The sequence below is a fragment of the Vespa velutina genome, chromosome 6, assembly GCF_912470025.1.
Source record: "Vespa velutina chromosome 6, iVesVel2.1, whole genome shotgun sequence".
In the NCBI taxonomy this organism is placed as follows: Eukaryota; Metazoa; Arthropoda; class Insecta; order Hymenoptera; family Vespidae; genus Vespa; species Vespa velutina.
Window position 1 is genome coordinate 7,079,060 of NC_062193.1, and position 20,610 is coordinate 7,099,669.

General features: G+C 29.7%; 3 protein-coding genes, 2 long non-coding RNA genes and 1 other non-coding gene across 10 annotated transcripts in view; 2 read left to right on the forward strand and 4 right to left on the reverse strand.

Annotated features, from left to right (window-relative positions):
* The first annotated feature begins 113 nt into the window (after positions 1-113).
* Positions 114-6,002, forward strand: LOC124949870. Its single transcript, XR_007101189.1, has 3 exons — positions 114-731; positions 1,062-1,509; positions 1,583-6,002. It is a non-coding gene; the product is annotated as an uncharacterized LOC124949870 (long non-coding RNA).
* Positions 6,003-8,161: 2,159 nt separating this feature from the next.
* On the reverse strand, positions 8,162-13,817 carry LOC124949696. Its single transcript, XR_007101138.1, has 3 exons — positions 9,782-13,817; positions 9,394-9,690; positions 8,162-9,284 (listed from the first exon to the last, which is right to left on the reverse strand). It is a non-coding gene; the product is annotated as an uncharacterized LOC124949696 (long non-coding RNA).
* Positions 13,818-14,063: 246 nt separating this feature from the next.
* On the reverse strand, positions 14,064-16,441 carry LOC124949695 (peptidyl-prolyl cis-trans isomerase D). 3 transcript variants are annotated; one of them, XM_047495260.1, is made up of 6 exons: positions 15,966-16,441; positions 15,637-15,774; positions 15,273-15,571; positions 15,056-15,190; positions 14,700-14,888; positions 14,064-14,639 (listed from the first exon to the last, which is right to left on the reverse strand). In XM_047495260.1, exons 1-6 carry the CDS (start codon positions 16,048-16,050, stop codon positions 14,418-14,420), a joined length of 1,068 nt encoding a protein of 355 aa, XP_047351216.1. In that variant the 5' UTR covers positions 16,051-16,441; the 3' UTR covers positions 14,064-14,417. The 3 variants fall into 3 exon arrangements, with proteins under 3 accessions (XP_047351216.1, XP_047351215.1, XP_047351217.1); XM_047495259.1 differs by having other exon boundaries at positions 14,700-14,954; positions 15,966-16,374; XM_047495261.1 differs by having other exon boundaries at positions 14,700-14,954; positions 15,847-16,374.
* Positions 16,442-16,598: 157 nt separating this feature from the next.
* Positions 16,599-16,670, reverse strand: Trnaq-cug. Its single transcript has one exon. It is a non-coding gene; the product is annotated as a tRNA-Gln (tRNA).
* A 612-nt stretch (positions 16,671-17,282) lies between these two features.
* LOC124949718 (NEDD4 family-interacting protein 1-like) lies at positions 17,283-19,597 on the reverse strand. 2 transcript variants are annotated; one of them, XM_047495322.1, is made up of 6 exons: positions 19,409-19,597; positions 18,663-18,812; positions 18,450-18,590; positions 18,228-18,351; positions 17,970-18,155; positions 17,283-17,906 (listed from the first exon to the last, which is right to left on the reverse strand). In XM_047495322.1, the coding sequence occupies exons 1-6, from the start codon at positions 19,433-19,435 to the stop codon at positions 17,803-17,805; spliced, it is 732 nt and encodes a 243-aa protein (XP_047351278.1). In that variant the 5' UTR covers positions 19,436-19,597; the 3' UTR covers positions 17,283-17,802. The 2 variants fall into 2 exon arrangements, with proteins under 2 accessions (XP_047351278.1, XP_047351279.1); XM_047495323.1 differs by lacking the exon at positions 19,409-19,597 and adding an exon at positions 18,978-19,382.
* Positions 19,598-20,055: 458 nt separating this feature from the next.
* The window catches only part of LOC124949717 (putative oxidoreductase GLYR1 homolog), a 33,350-nt gene continuing 32,795 nt past the window's right edge, over positions 20,056-20,610 (forward strand). For both annotated transcript variants that reach the window (XM_047495320.1, XM_047495321.1), the window contains exons 1-2: positions 20,056-20,178; positions 20,280-20,316. In XM_047495320.1, coding sequence (XP_047351276.1) covers positions 20,144-20,178; positions 20,280-20,316 — 72 coding nt within the window. In that variant the 5' untranslated portion in view covers positions 20,056-20,143. The remainder of the gene's footprint in view (positions 20,179-20,279; positions 20,317-20,610) is intronic.

A 20,610-nucleotide genomic window follows, 5' to 3' on the forward strand; every position in this document is an offset into this window, starting at 1 on the left:
TTATCGATAGAAGCATTAATAAGATTAATGATAAAACAATACAATAATAATAATAATTATTATTATAATAAATGATTTATATTTAATATACGTATTTATTTTTTATGAATTAGTTTATTGTATAGGAAATATTATCTGAAAAAACTAATAAAAAAATATATATATATCTATATTTACTGTTTCATTTACTGCATGCAGAAATACAATATCTGATATAAAATATTATGAAAATATTTGTACGTATCAACTGTCTTTATCTAATCGGTTATTTTCCCAGTATTAAAACTGATGAAACGTCTCGCCAATCATTATCAATGCGACCGAAATCATATAATCTAACGTATTTCGATTCATCCGTCATTTCTTGTTAGAAACGCGAACCTTTCGGAAGAAATGGCTTCCAATAGATTTCCAGAAAGCAGTCGTCGTCGTACGGACGATGAAAATTTTCGGGAAATAAAATCATCAAAACAAATCATTTTAGGCTGGGACAGTTTTAATTCGATAACATTTTTGATCCTGATCGTACTTTTTACCGTTTGGTGTTTAGCATTTTTCATAAATTATGTGCCAAAAGAGAAGAATTCTAGTGGTAGTGGACACAATAATCATTCAGTGCATGGACATTAAAAGATGGAAGATGGACGGAAGAAGAAAGATAATTCGATAAAAAAAAAAAAAAAAAAAAAAAAAAAAAAAAAAAAAGGATAAGTTCCATAAATTTGTAGCATGTAAGTACCATTTGACAAATTTATGAAATAATGAGATTGAAAATTAAAGTCTATATGTTTTTCAATGCAAGTTTTAAGAAGTTAAAAAAAAAAAAAAAAAAAGAAAAGAAAAGAAAAAAGAACTGATATTTCATTTAAAATCGAAAAAAAAGTTCAAAACGATACTTTTTCATTTTATTTGGCCTAGTTATCTTCCTTGTATTATCAACGATAAGAAAAGATAATTGGCAGATCTGTTATTAATTACTTACAACTCGAAGACTGATAAGTAAAATAAAATAGTAATAAACGTGACAAATAATTAATTCATTTTCATTTTTCTTATTTCAGATTATCGTGATTGAACTTTATTTAACATTCAACTTATATATTAATAACATCCTTATTAATGAAAATGAAAAGAACTTGTGATCTATAACAAAACGTTGATATTGTTATTAATCGTTCTATAGAAGTAAATAAAAAGGTGCTGTATGTAATGAATTAGGCTGTTCCTCGATATAGAAGCGAAATGTTTCATCTTTGCATACATTTCAACAATACGATCGTTCTATATCGACGTACGAAGAGAACTCTTGTTATCGGTTAAATCTGGAACAACGTTGTGAATTTCAAGGAGTCGAGAGATTGGAAGGCATGCTCGTTAGCCTCGATAACGAGACGGTTTAATCATCTGTTCAATGAAAGAGAGAGAGAAACTATTCCTACCGCAAAGCAATTCGTCCTATTAAAGAATCACTGTCGAAGAAGGAAAGCAACCGAACGAATTTATATCCAAGTTGCAAATCATACATATATACATACGATTAATAATTCCATCATTATGACGATAATATCGTTGTTTACAGCAGAACAAGGAAAAAGTACTTTACAATGAGAAATAATTATACACGACTGGTGAGGATTGTCCAGGAATCTTTTTTTCAACGGCCGACAGCGAGGTAGGACAAAGAGCGCAAAAGTAGGAGACCGACAGAAAGAGTCATTATGCTCGACGTGCCTACGAGGGAAAAGAATCTCGCGTAATTTTGCGTCGGAGGATTTGCGGGTGAAAGGATTGGTATAGTTTGGAACGAAGGAAAAAAAAATAAATCCACCTCGTTGTCTGCGATTCAACAAGAGAAAGAAAAAAAAGAAAGGAAGGAAGAAAAAGAGAGAGAGAGAGAGAGAGAGAGAGAGAGAAAGAGAAAGGAAGCCAATGAAACGTTCTTAAAAGATGGCCTTATTTATGAAAGCAAGTAAAATCTAGCCTATTCGAATTCATTGAATTTTATATTATATCTATTTGGTTCTTGCTATCTCATCAAATCATTGGAAATATTTAAAGGGAACGTTCCTCTCAAATGTTTTACGTTGTCGCCATGCTTCCTGAAAAATGCATGACGTTGTATGCTCACAAAATTGGAAGGAAAAGAACAATACGTGCATTGCACTTTCGTTCTCTTTTTCTTTCTATTTCTCTCTCTCTCTCTTTCTCCCTTTCTTCTTCTCTCATATGTGACTTTACAGCGTTCTTTCGTCCCCGAAGAGAAGATTGTTGCGCAAACGTCAGAGAGAAAACACACAACGTGTACATAGACACAATTTTTAATACGCCTCTTGCGAAACTAGCTCGCTCGTAGAATTTTATCAGCCGCCTTGGATCTTCCTCTTCGCGATTACTGAAACCCAAGTATTGCTTTTGGGAATTACTGATTCTCAGAGGGATTTCTTTCCTTCTCTCCTTCTTTCTCTCTCTCTTTCAAAGAGAAAATGAGAACGAAAGAGAGAGAGAGAGAGAGAGAGAGAAGGCAAGAGAGACATCGTAGAGGGATATTCCCGGAAAGCCGGAACGATGGAAAAAGGATTTCCACGTTTGTGCTTGCGATCTTTCAGACTGTCGTAATAAGAAATGTCTCTGTCATCGGTCGATTCTTTCGATGACATTTACAGTCTTTGTAAAATGATCTTACTTTTTATTTTTAAACTGTAAAGATAGAAAGACAGGAAGAGAGAGAGAGAGAGAGAGAGAGAGAGAGAGAAACTTCTTGAACGTTTAAAAGTATCTTCGAGAGTCTTTTCTGTGGAAAAAAAAAAGTTGCTTCGAAAAGAAAAAAGATGAAAGAAAAAATATATTTGTAATTTATTTACATGACAAACGTATTTCTGGAAGAAAATTAGTCTTTATTTTTGTATATTATAATTGTAACAAAAATAAACGAAAGTCACTGTAATATGTAAAGATCGTTTCAAAGATGGAACATAAATTTAAGAAAGATATGTGAAGACAGATACAGTTAACAGTGGTAATTCGTATTCGAGAATTTATTTCCTCTCGAGGAAGGCGGTCAATGACGACAACGACTACGACGAGGATGATTACGACAGGAAAACGCCGAGGAGGATTATAGAAAGGATATGTACTTTCAAGGAAGGTAGAATCGTCGACCGTTAATTCACGTTATCGGAAGAACGTTGATTCGCTGCTCGTGTCGTCGTTATGTCCTACATATTGTATGTATGTACGAGCCGAGTTCATGGGAGACAAAGATATGGCTCGTTCTGTGAAACGCTTCGGTCAATCGATTGTCCTTAAACGTTATATCCTCCTTTTACATCGTCCAGGAGTTAATGGTACATACATATTGGCATATTTCGAGGATCGAGTATTTTCAAATTAAAAGGATAAAATTTTTTAATTTGTATTTGAATGTATATTCTTCTATAAGACAGATTTAAGAGATAAAAAGATAAAGAGAGGAAAAAAAGAAAGATAATCAACTTTAACAATATCATTATTATATATTCTTAAAAAGGATAAGTTACATATAGTAAGTGTTGGGTTATAATTGTCTTGAAATCAATGTTAAAGCGCGAAAAATCTCATTATTTTTTCCCCTAAGCTCGCTCGCTCGTTCCTTTTCTATATTATCCACCTCTTTCCTCTCTTTGTCCTATCGCTCAATCGCCTTAGGCCACCTTTGTGCATCGCAAAGTGCTTTGTACGCGATAATCCATGAAGATTGCGGCTCAATGGCTTGTGGAATTTCTCTCTCTCTCTCTCTCTCTCTCTCTCTCTCTCTCTCTCTCTCTCCTTTTTTTTGCTTTTTCCCCTCTGCCAGTTGCACCCTTCGATCGTGGATCTTTTTTATTTCTCTCTCTCTCTCTCTCTCTCTCTCTTCTCTCTCTCTCTCTCTCTCTCTCTCTCTCTCTCTCTCATCCATATATAGGTTAGTTATAGTTTGCATGTTATCCTTGAAAAAGGGCCACTCAAATGAAGGTCGTTTTCATCATACGGGTAAAGTTTCCAACCTTTCGCATTCTCGTGACTTTCGATGTTACGCTTGAATGACAGGCGTTTACCAATGCAATTGGCATTCATCAAAACGAAGCGTGCATTTTCGTTGGCGCATGGGTCCATGGCGCATAGGGTGATCGATCTTCTCGCGAAACGCTTTCCCTCATACTTTCGAGTGATTGTTCCTTTTCGATCAACGTTACCACCGTTTGTTCCTGAATCTCATGATGTTTTATTCATGTACGGTGTAAATAATTCTCGTTTAACCCTCTGCAAGTTAAAAGTTGATAAGACCTTTCGTTGAATTAAACGAAATGAAAAGGACGAAATAATCTTTTAGTCCATTTTTATTCCCATTTCCTATATTTATTTCTTATCAAATATTCCTATGAGATAGAATGATACTTCACGTTGATAAAAGCTTTGAGTTGTTATCTCGCAAAAGCTTCTTTTTCATGAGTACAATTATGTCAGATGAAAACAGACTAAATTTTAGAAAAATGATCGCGTTAACTTTCGCATCAATGTAGAAATAAGAAATAGACATATATGTATATGGTATAAATGCATTATGTTGGAACGTGTCGTGGAATCGAATAATCAAGGGAACGGTCGTCTATACTCTGACATTCCTGAAACACTAGATACATATGAGAGAGTAAGGGTAGGTCGATACCAAGCACTGGGATACTGTGATGCATGCTGTAAAGCAACTTTATATACGACGCTCGTGTTATTCGATATATTCATTGAACAGTAATTAAAAGCTCTCTACCATGAAACTTAATGAAATCGACAGAGTAAAGATAATTAAAATTATATCGATTAACGAACTCGATTTATAATTCAGAAGCCGTTCCCAATGATCGAAACAAAGATCTCGAATTTTTGAATGAAATTATGCGATTTTAAAAAATCGATAGAGAGATCTGCAAGATCTCTTAAAATTTTTTTAAGTTTAATAATTTTTTCGTTTTACAATGAGAGCAACTGATTGATAAATTTATACTTTTATCTTTTTTCTTTTGTTCGATTTTACATCGAACTATCGATCCCAGATAGCAAGACAGACGGCGAAGAAATAGAGGCAATGTCTAGTCTCGTTTAAAGAGGGTTCTCGTATTTCGACAAATCGCTCTCATCCTTCGTTTTATTCGAACGACATTCGGTGTAGTCGGTGCGTATAGGTAAGAGAGTGTTTAAGCGTATGCGACCGGTCGATACCGGCGTTGGCTGCTGGTAAGCCGTGTATCATGCTTTTACGCCACCCTTCCTCTTCGAAGCACCCACCTAATAATACGCTAGACAAGTAGCTCCTACCCTGTTGCTTGGATGAACCGATCTTTCTACATAGTACTACGTCGACGTAATCGGACAGCTAACGAGACACTCGACTAATCGCATAAGACGTCATCCTCAAGCTAACTTTTATTCTCACATTCCTTTATTTTCTGTTCGAACATCGATTTTTTTTTTTTTTTTCAATTGCTGATATCTAGCAAAGTAGCTATCGTATGAAAATACCTTTGTATTATTTCCCCTCTATTCTTATTGTCAAAAAGAAAGAAAAAATCGTGTATTCGTCAGTACTATATTTAAATTTGTATCAGTGCTAATACGTATATACATTTCTTTTTCTTTTTTTTTTTTTTTTTACACGAAACCCGTTAGGACTTTTTTCGGCTTTATTTGCGAATGGAATCGACAGGACGACATGAAATTCATTTAATCTTCGAATTTCTGTCCATCGGTTTTTGTGGAGAAAGCACCGGCTATGTTGTGCCGAATACCCGCAAATAGTTATTACGTAAGAAGGAAAAATAAAATGGACGTAGTAACTCTCCATTTGAAATGGAAAACATTTCTTTTTTATTGTTTTACGATCTACGATAATAAATAGTTATGACGGAACCATTTCATTTCTTTTATTCTAAAGTAAAATCAAACAATAATATCATCATTTTGTCATCTAATTGTATGTAAGTTACAAGCTTCTTCGCAACTATTTTTATTTAATTTATTTTATTTTTTTTTTAATTTTATATTTTATATTTTTTATTTAAAGTATATATAAAAAAAAATGTAATTTGAAAAGTAATTATATTTAATTAAATAAACAAGAAGAAAACCACCATTTTATAATTATTTCATTTATGGAAAAAGAGCATATAAACTAATTTTTTTAAACTCATAAAAAAGAAATATTATCTTCAAATTCATATTCAGAAAGTTTTAAGTCCATGCTACTACAATTTAAACAAAATTGGTTTTAATTGCATTACTTTTCATTAAGTAATATTCTAATAAAACCTTAAAATTCAATTTTGGAAAATCAATTTTCTCGAAATAGCGTTTTGGCGTATCTATAAATAGCCTTAATTATTACTTCAATCATTTTTCATATTCCTAAAAGTTAACGCCGTAGCTCGACCTATATATATATACTAGTACATTAAAATAATTAATAATTTCGATTAATTTACGTCAATCAAAATAATGTATAATATATCTTACTGCTCTTTAACAACACAATATTATATTTTCCTAAAAATTTGTTACTATTAAAATAAAAATGTTCTATATAAGATCGAATCAAATGATTAAAAAATAAGATGTAAACAATACCAATCGATCGGTAAAACAATGGTCGGCAAAACAGAACTCTACTATTATCGATCGAATATCCCGTAAAAGAAAAAATTACTATTACCGGCACTGCTGATGGTTAAACAAAAATTTACTATTACTCACCGCAATAATCGATAAAACAGAAATACACTATTACCAATTTATTTATCATGTTGCTGATATTGATGCTGTTCAATATTTTTCACTATAAAATGCATGCGTTCATTGATAAATATGGAAAATATAAGAACAACTATAATAAAAATACTGCTCTAACCAAGTATATAAAATAGGAATCTACTTTACCATTTATTTTAATCAAGAAATCGTCGTTATCGACTGATGGAAAAACAGGGATTTATTTGCCTATCAATTAGTAATTAAAAAATGTATTCACAGGCAAGATTTAAGTCTTATTTTCAACTATGTTTTATTTTTTGAAATATCAAAAATTTATTTGTTTTTTTTTTGCTTGGAGGAAATTTATCCCCTTGTCTAAACCATGTACATTTTAAGTGTATTCTTTATTTTAATATTTAAATGAATTTGTCGGATATAGTTAAAATCTTATATTTTTATTGAATAGCCAACATTAATTACATATAAATCACCTGCACCATATAATTTTATTAATATTATTCTTGTTAATTTTCTTTCATTAGATTATCTTTAGATTATTTAATTTCATTAAATAATTTCGAAAACCTTCTGCAGTTTCGCAACGCCATCTGGATTTTCCGATCGCATAATTTTAAAATCAATAACGTAAACTAATCCTTATAAAGAACGTAAAAAGTATATATTAACGACCATATATCTTAACTATATCATAATGATATACTTAAATATAACTTTTAATTTATAATATAATATAATACATTCCCATATAATCCCATACATGCAGTAGAAATTGTGAATTTCTTATCTTTCACGTATAAATTTTCTTGTTAAGAACGTACCCTTTATAGTGATTATTTATAAAATTATATGAATTTAATAATTCAATTGAATGAAATAAGAATTATAAGTTTTAAAAAATTATAGTTATGTTATTTCCTGAGTGGACAGTGATCGCGAGGACATCTTTATAGCGTCTATGAATTATTGTACTCATCATGGCTTCAACGGGTTAGTGTTTAGTAAAAATTTATGTCTATGTTATTTTGTAAACACCATTTAGAGTTAGAAATGTTTTCACTAGTGTTCTTAAATATTACTTTTTTCAAATGTAAAAGCTTTCAATTGATTTATGGCATGCTAAAAACTTAATTTTTACACGCTCTTGTGCCAAGTGTTTTTGACATTTTACATTTTTCTATTATGTTTTTAATAACGTTTAATAAAAATAATAATTTACCTTTAGAGTCTTTGGTATGCGATACGCTCGATTTAAGCGGTCAAGGTCTTAAAAAACTTGCTCGATGCCCATCTGATGCTGAAATCAGTACATTAATCTTAGATGACAATGAGCTTCAACGTCTTGATAATCTCGACTCATATCACAGAATTAATAAGGTATATTTTTTATTGTATTAACAAACTGTCATAATAACACTAAATACATTATACAGTAACATTATAATAATACTAAATTTAATTATGTTAATATCCATCTTGCTATAAGCTTTGTTATTTGGTATAGTAAATCTGAATTTATCTTAATCATATTTAATATCAAATATGCAACATAACAAAATAAATTAATAAATTTCAGCTTTCAATAGTAAGGAACCAATTACTGCGAATGTATGGTGTATCAAAATTACATAATCTTGTAACCCTTAATTTAGCTAATAATGGTATATTAACAATAGAGGGAATAAAAGATATGATAAACTTACAAACATTGTGTTTAGCAGGTAATAATATAAAGGTAAGTAACTTCATGTTGAATAAATATATATTTTATAAATGGTATAATAATGTTAAAACAATGGTTTCAGTCCATTGAACATTTACATTCAAATACGAAGTTGGAACATTTAGATTTATCTGAAAATAGTATCAGCCACATTTCTGATATTTCGTATTTACGTAATCTTAAGGTATAAAATTTAAATACTTGATGTCTTAAACCTTTTTTAATCATGGCCATTTGCATGTATTTTTATTTTTCTGTTCTTATTATATCTGTTATGTTTTAGGAACTTTTCTTGCATAATAATCGCATAATCACATTACGACAGTGTGAACGCTACTTACCCACCTCATTAGAAACATTTACATTAGCAAATAACAGCATTACTGATTTGAATGAAATGTCTCATTTAGCTAATTTAAAAAATTTGATCAACTTTTCAATTGCTAACAATCCATGTGTTAGTATAACAGGTAATAGTATGTATCCTTTCGATAGTAGCATAATTCTTGCTTATGTACTAATCAACACTTAGTATGAATTAAATATATTTGTATGCAATTAAATACCCTATTTTTTGATATTACTTATAATTGTTAGAATTTTCATGAAACTTATTATAATATATTATCTGAGATTGCTAGATGCAAAAGAAACATAAGTGCTGCTTTTAGTATTAAGTCAATAGTATATTCTTCTTAACACATAGTTTATAGTGGATTTGATTATCATCCATTTGTTATCAATTGGTGTATGAGTCTCAAGTCAATTGATGGTTATGCAGTGGATCCTATAGAAAGGTAGGTATACATAGAAGTACATACATTTCACATTAGCTAATAAAATAAAATATGAATATTAAATAAAATGATCGATGACTTAATGGAATTAATATTTACATAGTTTGAAAGCAGAATGGCTATATTCTCAAGGAAGAGGCAGACAATTTCGTGTCGGTGAGCATGCGCTTCTTGCTCAATATTTAGCATCTGTCTGTCCCCTTTCAGGGGAATCTTTAGAGAATGAAACTGACAGAAAACTTAGGCTAATTTTGAGTAAAGCACAACACCACCAGCAGCAACTCAATCAGCAAAGTGACACAGGAAGTGTACATAGCTTAAGTAGCGTCGGAGTAACTCCTTCTCCTGCTGCTAGACGTAGACTTAACCATAACAGGACAAGTTCTCCAAGAAGGCCTAGTGAGTTTAACGTCATCTTATTATTTATATAATGTTATATGCAAAATTCACGTCTTTTGTTAGTAAAAATTACTAGAATTTGCTTTACCATTTTTAATTTATTATAGTAAAATGCAGCAATAGCAATAATATGTACGTACATCCTAGTCATAATCTGTTTTCTCTAGTTACACCAATGTTGACATACTATGAAGATAAATGCTTACAATCACCAAAATTTTATGAGGCAAAATACTGTGTCTGCCATTCACCTTGCAAAGGTACCCTAAGTCAAAGAGCAGATTTTAATATATATACATATATATATATCTCTCTGGTTATGTGGTACATGTGTGTAGGAATATAAGTAATAAATTAGAAATAATTTGTATTTACAAATATATTTAAAATGATCAGGTATTGATAGATTCAAATATTCAGCACAAATTTAATATAACTTCAAGAAAAAATTTACAACGAAGTAACATCACATTTACTGTCTATATAAAAATTCAATATTATGCATTAAATTTGAAAAAATATTTAATATTAAGTCATTTTTAATTTTTTCATCCTACACACATCTGTATCTTTCAAGCATAGTACTTATTAAGCAGTTGCTTTTTTAGGCTTATAGAGCAAATAAATTTGGTGAATGAAAGCAAGAACAATGTTATAAGCTATCTAGGTGCATTTAACAATATAAAGATCAATATTTTATATAATTCAACACTTCATCTACATTGTTTCATTTTAATACGTTAACTTAAATTATTAATGGTGGTTTCATTTGCACGCTTTTGCTAGCAATTGCTAGCTGTATATTATCCGAACGTATTATTATATTTGTAGTTTATACTATCCATTCCTAACATTGTTACATTTTATTAGATTCATCAAGAAACTCTATAAGAATGAGATCACCAGATAGAATGGTTTCCAGTTGCCATACAGATGCTATGGTTTCTTCCTGTCATACTTTATTTAATAATGATCATGAACCATTGATGACACAAAGTTTAGATCCAAATATGCTTTGTAATACTTTGAATAATAAAACAGCAAATAATTCTGGATTAGAAGATATGGAAGGTAAAACTAAAAATAAAATATAATATTTTTGATTTGCTCAAGCTAAAATTGTGCAAAAAATTTTTTATTTATAGAAACATCAAGTCCTCTACAAGCTGCTACAAAACTAGTGCCAGTTCCAGAATCTTTAATGAGTCCAGATTTTCGGCCGCCCTCTGGATTATCAAAAGTTTTACCTAAAACTCCACCAAGTAAATTAAATTCACCATGCCAAGTAACTATTCCTGCAAAAGCTTCTACAGATGGTGATGCAAAAGCAATTCCTATAATAAATACAGTAAATCCTATGGCAAAAACGAATCTTGGTGCTTTGAAAGCAAATGCACTTGTAAAGAGTAATTCTGCAACAAATTGCTCTATTGGAAAACCAAACATAGCCAAACCTATTATTACAAATACTAATGGAAAATGTCCTCACAGTGTGAAAATTAATAATTATGTACAGAGCAAAACTTTACCTGCAAAACGTAGCACCAAAAGTTCACCCTATCTAGGAAGAAATATACAAAGACCTAAAAGTGCATGTGACAGAAATAAATCTAGCTTAATAAAAAGGGGAAAAGATGGAGATGGAGATAACGTAGCACTTAGTAGTGACGAAGATAGCGAAGTATGCCAAGCAAAACTGGATAGCATTAGAAGTAGAGCAATTCAAAGACGACAAGAAGATAGCAATAAAGATCAAGATCGTACAGAGAAAGCAGCAATTTGTATTCAAAGAATGTGGAGAGGTTATCATACTAGAAATCTTAATAAAAAAGCAACTACTATACTAAAAACTATTGAAATGATGAGAACAAATAAATATATTCAGTAAGTTATTACTTGTTTCTACATTAAATAAAAATATTTATTGAATACGTCATTGAATACATCATTGATATTCTAGAAAATTATCTACTGATATGGAAGCAACAAGAACTGCATTGGAAAGTGAACATAAACTACAATTGTTACAAATGCAAGCTATTAATGCACTATGGAAAAAGGTTGTCAGCTTACAGCCCGGAGGTAGTCGTGAAAATGCAAGTAATGAAAGTGAAACTACTATACAACCAAATGCAGATGTTGTAACAAATCTAGCACAAACATGCAATTTATTACATACTCAGGTGAGTTAATATTATGCGAATATTAATATCAATTCATATGACATATAATAAAAAAATAATTTGGATATGTGTGTATAGGTACAACAATTACAAGATTCAATGTCGGAAATAAGACGGTGTATGTCAAGTATGCAACCAAAATCAATGCTTGTTGATAATGGAGTTGCAACTCAAACAGAAATTTCAGCTGTTCATACACCTGCTGGTGAAGAAAATACATTTCCTTATGCTAGACCTAACAGACCTCAATCTTTGCCAATACATCAAACAATACACGAGGGAAATGAAAATAAAAGCTTTGCATCTAATTTAGTAGATAGTGTTCTTAAAAAAGTATCACAATCGACCGATACAACTGATGATGAAGTAAACACAGATATTTTAAATTCTAATGAAAATCAAGAACTTCTTAATTCCAATGAACATCCAGATATGTTCAAGAGCTGTGAAGAAATCGTAGAGCCAGAATTTAAAGATGTGGTAGATAGTAAAATAACAAATGAATATGAAGGAATAATTGATAATACTGAGATCAGTGGTGAGGTCTGTGAAGAAACACTGTGCAAGGAATTACATAATCTTATTGAAACTGAAAATTCTGTAGATGTGGAGAAACAAAATAATACCAACGAATTTCAAAAAGAAACATTAAATGCTGATTAAATGTGGTGAATCCTATAGAATATTCTACAATTGTATGTCTCGATAATAAGCTACAAAAAGTGAAATTAATTTTTTGAAAATATTGCTCTGTGTGCAGAATGATTGATAAATATGAAAACAAAATTGAATATTGTAAATAATTGAGATGAAAAGCTCCTAATCATAGCCATAATGACATAAGATATGTGTAGTAGTAAATCGATGTATGTTCAGTAGCAGCGCTTTTTTTACCATTTTTAAAAAATGAAGAAATATCGATCAGGAATTAAAAAGCTGCCACACGTCCTTTTCAATGATATTATGACATGGTTAAAGGAAAACTAAAAATATATACTTATAAGCAATTATCATTGATCTGCAAGTTTAATTGCACTTATAAAGCAATTATGGAAGTTTTCCGTCCATGTATTTAAGTACAGGACATTTTATTAATGTACAAAATAAGCATTCCTAGCACTCAGTATTAAGGACCTCTCTTCTTTTAAAAAAAATGTTATAAAAAATCTGATTGTGTGTACAGGAAGAGCAATTCTGCACATTTGACATATTGATGGCTAATGCCTTTTGTCAATTTTCAGAAATAAGTAGCTATTGTGTATATGAAGATAGAATTTTATTCATATAAACATTTTTCAAGTTAAAAAGTTAGATTTAACAAATTTATAATTACTACTTATTAATTATTTATATTTATTTAATATTATTGATTCCAATGATGACAAGTTAGTATTATTATCATGAATGAAATGAATGGATTGTCAGTTAGATAGAGACATAAGACTTTTTTCTCTAGTCAATAGAATATATAGTTCACATATTTAAGCATATTACTTATTAATTAATTATAGAATTGTTATGTAGGTATGCATGTTATATTGAAAATTAACAATCGATATTATATCAAGCAATAGAATTATATTTTGATTTTAATAATCTAGCATTAATACATTTTTGCATATCTGTACACTTTTAACATGATGATTGTAAGCACATAAATATAACAAGCAAGCACTGCTTTAAAGAAATATATACTCAGAAAGAGTGTATATAAAAATTAGTTTTAATACTTCACGAATCTCATTTTTATATGTTTTGAGGAGTTTCTTTAATGTGACCATTTATAATTTACTGTACTGTATTAATTCGATATGATATAAAACATTAATTCACAATATGTTATTAATAAATGAAAAAAAGTATGTACATGGATCTGAATATATATAAAGCGATAAAATGTTAAGAAAATTTTCCTCAGTGAAATAATCTTTATTTTATTCAGTTTATATTTTATTTATATTTTTACTATGATATATTAAAAATAAAAAAGATCTTCACATAAATTGTCATAAATATTATAAGTAGTATTAATATAAAGCAGTGTGCGCTTTGTTAAAATTATTCACTTGCTTTTCTATGTTTTGAATTGCATGGTATTAGTTCACTATACAAATATAATCTAAAGTTTTAATATACAGCATTAACTCAAACAGATACAAATGAATAATCAAAGATCAAGAAAGTATATGAATTTATAAACATAAAAATTTGTATTTATTTTACACCCCAAATATTTTATTTACTTTGTAATTATACAAAGCACCTACAATTTACTGAATTGTAGAAGTTGTGTATGTACACAGCACTTATTTCTTACAGACTATTTATTATTATATTTATGATTACAAGTATTTCAACAAGTATGCAAATTTCTTTATATGATAACATTCATGTTTCTTATAGTCGAAAAAAATTATGCAATGCGAATTTATCTTTTTATACTAATTTGTACTTCAGACACATACCATAATTGTCATGTTTGTATTCATCACTATTATAAATCCTATTATCTTGACATAATATATTATTAAAATTACTATATTAGTTTTTGAACATTCTTTGACAGGTGGCTTTTTCTACTGCTAAATAGGAATTCATTACTTTTTTTACCTTCTCAATTTCTTTTAAAATGTCTTTATTGTTGGGACATTCTGCAAGTGAATGTTTTAAGTCTGCCAAACCAGCCTCATATTCATTTAGACCCATGTATGCTTGTCCTCTTCGAAAAAATGCCTTACCATTTGATGTATCTACTTCCAAGACCTAAATATTATATTAATATTAAATATAGAATATAAATAATTTTTATATCAGGGAACTTACCTCATTACATAATTTAACTGTACTGCGATAATCTTTTTTTTTTAATTGTACAGCAGCTAGATTTAACATAGTTGTTACTTTAAGACCTATTGCAGAATCACCTAAAGTGTCAGGCATATCACTCAATCTTATCATCCATTCATAATAACGTAATGCTTTTTTATACTTTCTGCCTGCATCTACATAATTCTTCATTGAAAAATAACTGTTTCCAGAATCTTTTATTTTTTTAATAACCTCTGAGACATACTTGTACTACAAATTTTGGTAATTACCAGAGCTTGATAACTTTATATAAAATTAAATAAATGATGAAAAAGTGATATCAATTATATTTATATAAAATAAATACTTACAGTTAGTTTATCAGTACATAATGCATAATCCCAGTCTTCTGGCCAAGGGGTATATATATCTTCTGAACCATCATTTTCCTCCAAGTTCCAATTCTCTCCTCTTTTCAATTCTCCACAATTAGTTATACAAATTTTCTAATAATAACAATAATAATTTTTACATAATAATGAAAAAATATAAAATAATATATAAATAGTTATATCGTAAGAGCATTACCTCAATGGGCAAATCTTTAACAACTGGTACATTGTTAATTTCTGTTACTATTCCCATACCTTTTATAACTTTGCCAAAAACTACATTGGTATTATCCAAATGTATGCAAGGAACAGTAGTGATAATGAACTGAGAACTATTGGTATTAGGGTGACCTTCATTTACCATACTCAATAATCCACCATGCGAATGTGAAATTTGAAAAGATTCATCCTCAAAATGAGGACCATATATACTTTCACCGCTAGTTCCATCAAAATTAATAATATCTCCTCCTTGAATCATAAACTGAGGTATCACTGAAATCAAATAGAAAAATTTAATAAATAGAAAAATATGTAATTTGAAAATTAATACTACATACCCTTATGAAATATCGATCCTTTGTAATGTAATTTCTTATCATTAATACCATTTCCCTTTTCTCCCGTACACAAAGCTCGAAAATTTTCTGCCGTTCGTGGTGTTACATCCTTAAATAGTTCTATCACAATTCTTCCCACTAAATCAGTATGAAATCACCAATATATAAGTAACACTAATGTCACAACTGTTAAAAGGTACAAATATTTACCAAGCATTAAACGTACGAGAACGATTTTATGTAAGACAGTCAAATAATTGTTAATCGCGCGCCATAGAATGAAACAATCTTCCTTGTCCCAAAATTATTTAATTTCTATTCCCAAGTACCTTTTTCTGTTCCAATAGCAACATCTAGAAATACTAATGGATTTTTTTCAAACACATCCGTTTGATCCTCCAAAGGACGTTTCATGTTTCATTTAGCTAATTAACAAAGTTTATAATAAAACTTATCATATGCAATTTTTTACAATTTCTATAACATCGATAACGATATTAGATCGCAAGAATCAACAATTATAAGCTAATATCACAGATAAGTTATAAGATAGACATAACATTTTATGGAACTCAATTATCGATAATAAACAATTCACACTGATTGTCTAATTGACAATTTAATTGGAATTCAAAGATGATCGAACTTTTCTCGTTGAGTCTGCTGAATCATGGACGAAGTCGATCCACTTCGTCGATGAATATCACATTGAATTATTATTACTTTTCTTTTAGTAGGGCAGATGGCAACATCATCGTGCAAACATAATTTAAAGAAAAATTCTAATATGTACTTATAAATTATAATGTAAATTATAATTCAATCCATGCATGAATTTTGATTTTTAATTTTGCATTATAGATTAAGTATCTAATAATCTTTTACATCGTGTGAATTAAGTATTACAATTTGAATAACAAATCACAAAAAGAAAAAAAAAAAAAAAGACACAGGTGGCACAAAGGTCCCACCGAGATTTGAACTCGGATCGCTGGATTCAGAGTCCAGAGTGCTAACCATTACACCATGGGACCTTCCGAATTGTCGTTGTCTAAATTGTACAATAACAATTTTCTATATATTATTTCGTAAAAAAAAATATCTAATTATGTAATTGTGAAGAAATATATTTAAAATAAAATATATTTCAATTATATTAATTTTTAATGTGCTTTTAATAGATGCAAATTAATTTTTTCCAAAAAGATAAATTTGTTTAGGAAAAGAATTTAAAATAAAGATATGATATATTTTTTCTTTCCATTCTTTTGTCTCTCTCCTTCTATAATGAATATATATTAATGAAATTTTTGAGAAAATAACGAATAATGCATAACGTTATGTATAATAATAATAATTTTTAATATATTGGTGTATAATATTGATACCATTAACCTATACATATGAATTCAGCAAGAATTCTGTCTATATATATATAAATTATAATAATATATATGTATATATATATGTGTGTATATAACATATAATATATATAATATATATTAATATATATAATATATATTATATATATAAACAAGCAATTGTTTATTAGGATGTTATTATAAGAATCATATATAGTTGAATATCTATAAACTATCTAGTGCTAGTGTGTATTACACAATATCACTATCAAAAGTTTTTCCCTCTATACTTAATAATATTTTTTATTTTTTCAATATTTCTTTCTAAGCAATCCTCATACATTTCGGCCATTAAACAATTCTTTCATTCATAATATCATACCTATGAGAAATACTTTTATTTATAGCACATATTTATCTATTGATATCTTGGACAATATTGCACAAAACAATGCACAAATAATTTGTCTTTTTAAGCATTGTATGTGCTACTTGAACAATAAAAATGTACAGATTTTTCTCTACTTTATAACAATGGGTAGTGTGCGCAAACTAATTTTTCTTTGACTTCCTTGCTTTATTAATTTGCCTTATTACACTTATTTATTATTCTTGCTAAGAAGTGTACTTGGCAAATTATTTTGAAAATTTTTCTGTACTAGTTTATTACGATTGATTAATATAAGAGCTATATAAAGTATTGATTTTAATGGGTGTCGATTATATATTATACAAATACAACCCCAAATAGAAATGCTGCTTTTTTTTCTAAAGCCAAGATGGGTAAAAGTGCATATTTAAAAACTTAATAAAAAAACAATAAGCGTTCCTGCGCACTACCAGAGAGTAGTCTCCATCCACGTTTAATATTCAAATATTGGATGATGGCGCGTACACAAATTAGAATACCTACAAAGGTAAAAGTTCATTAGCATATAATCATTTAATATAAAGATTATAAATTATACTAACCAAATGCCATTATCAACCACCATAGCCATGAGTTTTCTCGCGAAGCAAGATCAGTAGAATGTTTAACAATCAATGTCCATTTTGTCAATGAAAGGCCAAAACCAGATAATGCTCCATAACGAGAAGCAATTGTATGACAGAAGCACATCAAAAGAAGAAATCCAATCCAGTTGAATAAGAAAGCAACTGTAAGAAAAATTAAGGTAATAAATACAATATTTTTATAAGTATAAAAAAAGGAGTGAAAATGTATTTTACCCAAGAATGCAGTAAAAAACATAAAATCAGTGCCAAGCAATCCGCTTTCTGGATCTCCTTCTGCAGCCTCTGTGTCTATAGCAAGAATTGTCAGTGGTTGTTGTTGAGGTCTAATACCACCAGGCTGTAAAAAAGTACATACAAAGTAAAAAAGATCATAATGATTAAAAAGAAATGAAAACATTTGTTATAAGATTTATGAAATAAGAAGAATAAGCTTACCATGTGTATTTGAGGATGAGGTTCTCCTTGTAATGTTTTTTCACGTTGTACTTCTTCATAGCTAGGTAGTTTTGTAGCTACCTCGTAAGGAGGTGGCGCTGAAAAATCTGGTTTTGGTGGTGGTATTTCTTCAACCTCGGCCTATTATAATAATATTAAGTTATTTAAAATTCATATTATATTATGATATTATTGAATGAATAGATATATTACCATTCTAGTTGTAACAGTAGCCTGGGCCATAGATGCGTTGTTGGAATGACCAAGCATACCTCCTTGTATGGCAGGCAGTGTCACGGTCAGCGAAGGTACTTCGTTACGTGGAGATGTTTCACCATTTGTATCATCATTTGTTTGGGATGGCTAAAATATTTTATCATAATATTCCACAAAAAAAATTGAAATTTAATCCCTATATATGAAGCAATGAAATATTACTTTCACTTTTTTTTCTCTCTTTCTCATAAAAGTATCAGCAAAAGAGAACACCAAATAAAAGACATCAATTGTAAAATTATTCCAACGCACCTGTATGTTCTATTTGCTGTCTTTAGTTTTTAATTTGAATCATAGAAATATGATCATAATCATTTACTCGTTTATAGGAATGAACTTTATGACAGTGTAGGCATGGAAATTCTTATTTTATTATAGCAAAACAAGTGATAATCAACGAAGAGCAATGTGTGCATTTTTTACTTAGTCAACGCGTGTATTTAAGTTCTGTGAAGATATTTTTAGGTTTTTTTTCTTTTCTTTTCTTTTTTTTTTTTATTTTTTTTTTTTATTTTTTTTTATTTTTTTTTATTTTTTTTTTTTTTTTTTTTTTCAATGCATTAGGCGAAAATGTAAAGATGTTCGTCAAACGACAATGAAGCACAAAGCATCACGAGGAGCGGAGTGATGTGTCCTCAAAAGATGAAATATTTACGGTGTCCCGCAACATTCATAACACGTACCATATTGTAACGAATGTTACTATCCATTCCCAATCAGATTTGCACGAAACTTGTTAGCAATACTGTAATTTCGTGCGGAAGATGAAAATTATTTTTAATTACGATAAATGCTGCTTGCAAAATAGGAAAAAATTCTCACAATCGATGGCTGACAGCTGGTAAGATTGCAAGCGCCGTGAATCTTATATTTTTTCTGCATTCACGTCTATCATTCTTTCTTAAATGTTTATCTCTTATATTTTTTTCTATATACTGAAAAAAAAAAAAAAAAACAACTATTCTCACGTATACCAGCTAATATCTGCCATTTTTATAAAATATCATACATGTTGCAATAAGCTTAGTTTAATTGAAAATAAATTGAAAATCATTTATATGTTTCATATACAAACGCATTTGTACGGATTGTAAACGAGACTTTAGGACGGGACTGTAGCGTACAGGAATTCAGAATGTTACCGGAAGTTTACAAATTAGGAATATTTACATGTAATTTCAATATTTTTTAAACATTTTCGATACATATACTTTATTTCAATGTATTAATTTAAAAAATTTTTTAGATGTATGAAAATAAAAAGCGACTTAGTCGTGAAGAAAAAAAACAGTTATGCATTTGACTAGAGCATAGAGGAGGGGATGATTTGGATTACGTCGTCGTGCACAAACGACGCTCTCCTCATCAGTCAGTCGCTTGCGGTTCGTGAGCGAAGAGATAGTGGTTATACCTCGACTATGTCTGAAATGTACAAACTAGGTGATTTGGTATGGTGTGTATCAATTGAGTGATAAATTGTTCGATCTCTATATCAAGAATCTGTGAAACTATTTTGAAGAGTGATGATTGATCGTTAATTTTTGTAAATTTCAGGGCGAAGATGAAGGGATTTTCACCGTGGCCTGGCCGGGTAAGTCTTTGGAATCGGTTCTTCGATAACGGTTCTCTGACTTAATGTTACATATCGTATCCAGTCGCGCGCGCCACGAAGTCGAACGCGCCATCGTTATTAGGCGGGATTTTGTACGACTCATGGGTTTTCTGCTAATATTTTCGCTTATTTTCATTGAAAATCGACATATTTTTGATACATTTTATATGGCTATGAACGTTACCATGTTGCTTCTTCGTCTTACGTATCTCCCGCCACACCCGACCTTCGAATTCAAATTGGCGCGCTAGTTACAAAAATATAACCTAAATT